Source organism: Myotis brandtii, unplaced genomic scaffold (assembly GCF_000412655.1).
Source record: "Myotis brandtii unplaced genomic scaffold, ASM41265v1 scaffold601, whole genome shotgun sequence".
NCBI lineage: Eukaryota > Metazoa > Chordata > Mammalia > Chiroptera > Vespertilionidae > Myotis > Myotis brandtii.
The window spans coordinates 2,003,405-2,008,974 of NW_005370276.1; the positions used below are offsets into that span (position 1 = coordinate 2,003,405).

The 5,570-nt window shown below is 62.5% G+C and overlaps 2 protein-coding genes across 3 annotated transcripts in view; both read left to right on the plus strand.

Moving 5' to 3' along the window:
* POLD1 (polymerase (DNA directed), delta 1, catalytic subunit) overlaps nucleotides 1-219 on the plus strand; it is a 15,336-nt gene extending 15,117 nt beyond the window's left edge. Inside the window, exon 27 of the mRNA XM_005879629.2 lies at nucleotides 21-219. Coding sequence (XP_005879691.1) covers nucleotides 21-126 — 106 coding nt within the window. The 3' untranslated portion in view covers nucleotides 127-219. The remainder of the gene's footprint in view (nucleotides 1-20) is intronic.
* Nucleotides 220-891: 672 nt separating this feature from the next.
* Nucleotides 892-5,570, plus strand: part of SPIB (Spi-B transcription factor (Spi-1/PU.1 related)) — a 6,796-nt gene continuing 2,117 nt past the window's right edge. The window contains exons 1-5 of one of the 2 annotated variants that reach the window (XM_014550512.1): nucleotides 892-955; nucleotides 1,862-1,889; nucleotides 3,592-3,664; nucleotides 3,935-4,152; nucleotides 4,472-4,627. In XM_014550512.1, coding sequence (XP_014405998.1) covers nucleotides 933-955; nucleotides 1,862-1,889; nucleotides 3,592-3,664; nucleotides 3,935-4,152; nucleotides 4,472-4,627 — 498 coding nt within the window. In that variant the 5' untranslated portion in view covers nucleotides 892-932. Of the gene's footprint in view, nucleotides 956-1,861; nucleotides 1,890-3,588; nucleotides 3,665-3,934; nucleotides 4,153-4,471; nucleotides 4,628-5,570 lie in introns of both variants that reach the window. The other variant, XM_014550511.1, reaches the window with a different exon arrangement.

Below are 5,570 nucleotides of genomic sequence, written 5' to 3' on the forward strand. Positions count from 1 at the left end.
CGCCCGCCTGCCGCCCGCAGCCGGGACTGCCCCATCTTCTACATGCGCAAGAAGGTGCGCAAGGACCTGGAGGACCAGGAGCAGCTTCTGAGGCGCTTCGGGCCCCCTGGCCCCGAGGCCTGGTGACCCCTGACCTCCGCAGGCTTCCCAGGAGGGCCCTGCTGGGGGCGGGGGGAGGGGAGACCGGTGGAGAACTAATAAAGTTTGGACCTTTTGTTACCTGGTGCTTTGTGTTTGGTGTCTGGGGGGGACAAAGTCCACGGTCAGGCCCTGACCCCCAGGTCCCCACTGGACGGCCTCCCCCTGTGCAGGGCACCTGGGCTCCCGCCCCGCTGCCAGCCCTCACAGGCCAGGCCTGCCTCAGTCTCCCCCCAGAGCCTGTGTGGGCATCTCTGGGCACCCACTCCCCTGCCGACAGCTCCGCTCTGCCCAGCGCACCCTCCCTGCGGCAGCTGGCCCTCCAGGTGCTGGCCCGTTTCCTCCAGGCCTGGGGCAGCCCCAGCTCGCGGGCTCCCACTCCCCACGACCCAGGGGACCCCCCTCCGTGTCACACACCCACGATGTTTCCACCTTAGGGTCCTCATCCGCATTGGGCCTGGGTTTTCCTCAGGGACACGCCCCCCTGCTTTGACCCCCACTTCACTGACCAAGGACCCCTTTTAGGGTCCCCCAAATCCAGCTCCTCTCCTCTCTACCTCTCAGGGTTACCCCCGCTCCCAACTGCGGGGATCCCCAAATCCAGCCGGCTCCCGGGCCCGCCCTCCCCACCACGTGACCCAGAGGTTGTGCAATCCGGCCCCCTCCCCTGGCCCCCTCCCTGAGGGGATTTTCCAGGAGGGCTGAGCTCAGGCACCCCTGCCCCCAGGGGGCCGGGCCAAGGTATAAATAGGGGTGGCGGCTGCCACCGGCAGTGAACACGGCCCGGCACCGCCATGCTCGCCCTGGAGGCTGCACAGTGAGTGGGGCCCCTGAACCTGCACACGGGACCCCGGTCCCCCCACCCCCTGCCCCTCTGCCAGGCTTCCCCCAGCGGTGGTCTCGGCTGTCAGCCCCACTGGGGGGGTGTCCACGCTCACTCCCGCCCCTCTGGGTCTCTCTTCCCTCCCACCTCTGATTCTCTCCTCCATCCTCCTCCTGTCTCCCCCTGAACCCCACGGACCTCTCCTGGGAGGCTGGCCTCCACCCACCCCACCCACCCACTCCCCTCCGACATCTCCAGGGCCCTCCACCCTGTCCCCCGGGTCCCCCACTTTCTGTGTCTGCTCTCGCTGTGTTCTGCCTCTGCCTTATGTTTCGGGGTCTCCTTTGCCTCTCGCTCCCTCTGTCTCAGCCTCTTTCCAATTCTCTGTCCACCTGTCTTACTTCTCCTGTCCCCCATCTCTCCCCCACCCCATCCCTCTGTCTCCGGGGCTCAGTAAATACCTCTGCATCTGAGCGCGGACGGCCCCATACCTCTCCCCCTTCCCCGCTCTCACTCGCCCTCGCTGGGTCTCTGCGTCTCCCCGTCGCTCCCCTGGTCCAAGGTGGACCCATTAGACAGACTGGCTAAGGGAGGCCCCTCCCAGCCCCCACCCGCCCGCGGGCACCCACACCTCCCTGGGGACTTTCTCTCCCTCACTTTCCCTACCCCCCCCCCAGCCCCTGCCTATGCAAATCCCAGGGGACGGGGGACATTTGCCTGGCTCCCACCCCCACTTCCTGCCCCGGTGAGGGAGTGGGGGGCTGGTCTCCCACACGAACACACAGCAGACGGCTGCGGTGGTCACAGCTGCAGCCGCCTCTCCCCCACGGCCTCCCAACCACTGCGAGATTCAGGTGGCTGCAGGCACCCTGACATGCCCCTGTGTCTCTCCCCCTCCAGGCTCGACGGGCCCCACTTCAGCTGTCTGGTGAGTTGAGGCCCTGGGGGCCAGGGCAGGGCGGAGGGGGGGACCCATATGGCCTACTGTGACCTCCCTGCCTCAGTTTCCTTCTCTGCTCCTTCCTGTCACTGTCTTTTTTACTCTCTCTCAGTGTCTCCCGCCACCACCCTCCAGCCACTCATCACAGATGTCTCTCCAATGTCTCTCTCCTCTCGGGCTCCAGGCGTGGGTTTGTGTGTGTGTTGGGGGTGGGCGGGGGGCGGGGGGTGTTCTTTGTATCTTTGCCTTTCTATCTATCTCATTCTCTGTCCAGCCCACAGTCAGCACCTCTATTCCTTCCTCTTCCCTTCTCTGCTTTATATTTTCAAAAATGTAGGCTGTAATAGATGAGACACACGATACTCGACCTAAAACCCGCAGTCCAGTCCGAGAAATAAAGCCTTACTCATGGCCCCAAAAGACACCCCCTCCGGGGCCACTCCCTCCCCCACATGACGAGTTTTGCTTTTTTAAGGCATAACTTATGTCGGGCAAATGACACATCTTGTGTGCAGCGCAGTGAGGGCTGACCCGGGCACACACCTGCGCGACCACTAACCAGCCGAGACGCGCGCTCCGTCACCCGGGAATACCCCGCGGGCCTTCTCCTGCAATACCCCCTCCGACGTTTCCACCACAAATTCGTTTTGCCTGGTTTTGAACTTTCCATAGAGTGAATCATAGAGTGTGCCCTTTGGGGTCTGGCCTCCTTCGCTCAACATCAAGTGCGTGTCAGGCGTCGGCTTTTTCCTTGCTGTATAGTACTCCACCCCCCACCACCTCGTGTCCATTCCCCCGTCCATGTCCACTGGGGCTGTCTCCCCTTTGGCACTTTTCATGAGGCTGCTCTGGGTATTCCTGGGCAAGGCTGTTTAGTGGACAGACGTTTTCCTGGGTAAATCCAGGCGTGAGGTTGCTGGCATGGGGATGGTCTATCTCAGTGATGGCGAACCTTTTGAGTTCGGCGTGTCAGCATTTTGAAAAACCCTAACTTAACTCTGGTGCCGTGTCACATAGAGAAATTTTTTGATCTTTGCAACCATAGTAAAACAAAGACTTATATTTTTGATATTTATTGTATATATTTAAATGCCATTTAACAAAGAAAAATCAACCCAAAAAAATGAGTTCGCGTGTCATAGGTTCGCCATCACTGGTCTACCTCCTGCTTTGGTCTTGAATTGCTAAAGCGAGACGATTCTTGAGATGAATGGAAGCAATGACGCGGAGGTGGGTAAAGGCAGAAGAACTCCCACCCTTCACCCCGCCACGCAGGCAGACGAGGCCGGGGAATTCTCGTGACGATGACGGAGCACCGCGAGGCGAGGGGCTCCTGGCGGCCCACGGCTCAGCAGGAGCGGCTGCGCTCTCGTTCTCGGCGTGTCTCTCTCCGGGTCTTCGTGCCTCTGCCGTGTTGTGTCTGTCTCCTCTCTCGGTATCTCTGTGCGTCTCTCTCTCTTTGCCCGTCTCTGGCGCCAGGTCTCTGTCTGTCTGCCTCTTTCTCTCTCTGTGCTTCTCTCTCTTTGAGTCCCCGTGTCTGTGGGATTGACCGTTAGCAGCTTTCTCTGTCTGGGCCTCTCCCCTCCTCTCCCCCCCTCCTCCTGCCCCTGTGGACGTCTCCCTGCTGGTCCAGGGTGGGGGTGGGGGCTCCTCACAGCCCGCTGACCCCTCCCCCCCCTCCCCCCAGCAGTACCCAGATGGCATCTTCTACGACTTGGACAGCTGCAAGCACCCCGGCTACCCCGACTCAGAGGGGGCTCCTGGTGAGTGACCCCAGCCCAGACCCCTCCCACACGCCCCTTGGGCCCATTTCACAGATGGGGAGCTGAGGCCCAGGGGGGTGGTCCCATAGCTCAGCAGGGCGAGGTCAGCCCAGGCCCTCAGCCTCCTCCCTTTCCTCCCTGGCCACTCGCCCATGCAAATCCCGGGGTCAGCCATTTGCATGGCCCACAATGGCCCCTCTGTGCTGGCGCTTCCAGTGGGAGGGGGCCAAGGCCACACCCCCGGCTTCTGACTCAGTGCCCTTCCCCCAGACTCCCTGTGGGGCTGGACGGAGGTCCCAGCTGTGCCCGCCACCTCCTATGAAGCCTTCGACCCAGCCGCGGCCACCTTCAGCCACCCCCAGGACGCCCAGCTCTGTTATGGGCCCTCCTCGACCTACAGCCCTGTGGGCAGCCTCAACCCAGCTGCCAGCCTGGAGGCCCCGGGGCCTGGCTTCCCAGCGTACCCCACGGAGGACTTCGCCTGCCAGGTGAGGGGCAGGGGGATCACTGACACCCCCATCGTGTGATTGAGGTTTGGGGGGAGGGGGGACGGGAGGCTCATTCCTTTGAGGCTGAGCGCTGTCATTACTGCAAAACCAGTGACAGAGGGAGCCAGGGGGCAGCACAGGTGCTGTTATCCGTGTGGCGAGGGCTTTCATGGAGGTGGCCGGGCGTCCCCTGGCCACGCCATGGCCGTCTGAGCCGACCCAGGCTGTAAACAGAGTGGGGAGGGCCCAGGAGGAGGAGCCGAGGGAGGGAGAGCAGGGGCCCCCCGGCGGGACGGCAGGTGACCCTGACCTTCCGCAGACCCTGGGCCCCCCGGCGTACGCCCCGTACCCCAGCCCCGTGCTGTCGGAAGAGGAGGACCTCTTGCTGGACAACCCCGCCCTGGAGGTCTCGGACAGCGAGTCGGACGAGGCCCTCATGGCTGGCCCTGAGGGCGGGGCATCCGAGGCAGGTAAGTGGGAGCAGGTCGGGTGGGGGACTCCCACAGGAGGCGGGAGGAGGGGGCTGAAGGGCCGTGGCTTCCCAAGTGTGTCCTATGCACCCCAACTCTGAGGGCAGCCCAGGCTGTGTGCCCGGGGCAAGGCCTCTGCCTACCTCTCTGCGCCTCGCCCTCCTGTCTGTAAAAGTGAAATACCTACACAGGGAAGCCTCAAGTATAGCCGAGGCGATGCCAGCTCAGAGACGTTACGTCTCCTGTCTGTACGGAGGGGGGGGGGTGACAGTCACGGTGACTGTTACTGGTGTTTGGGAGGGTTCATGGGAGGATGTTGTGAGCTCAGTGAGGCTTCACCACCATCGCCAACACAGCAGCACAGAAACCCTCCCAGCCTCAGTCCCAGCCAGTCAGCCCCTGCTTCCGCCCACGAGCCCGGCATCCGTTATGCACAGCCTCCTCCGGGAAGGTGGGATTGGTCCTTAGCAACTTTCTCTGTCTGGGCCTCAGTTGCCCATCTGTAAAATGGGTTGTCGCCCTCACCCCGTCCCATGGGGCTGTGGTGAAGGTGAATTGAGCTCATAATTGTAAAGCGCCGGGCACGGAGTTTGTAAAAGTGAAATACCTACACAGGGAAGCCTCATGTATAGCCGAGGCGATGCCAGCTCAGAGACGTTACGTCATCACCCCAGGGGCACACAGCTGGGAAATGGCAGAGCTGGGCTTCTTGGACCCGGTGCCCTGCTATACCACCTGCCCCTGCTCTGGGGGGCCCAGCAGTCAGACCCCTGGCCTCTCCCAGGATCCCAGTCCCTCTGGGCTGCGAGGCTGGGAGACCGGGAGCCAGGCCGACTCAAACCCACCCCAGGTCTCTTTCCACCACCAGCCAGCTCCCTGTGGGGAGCCTTTGAGGAGCACTGTCAACCCGTTTCACAGCTTCCCTCAACAATATGTATTCCTGGGCGC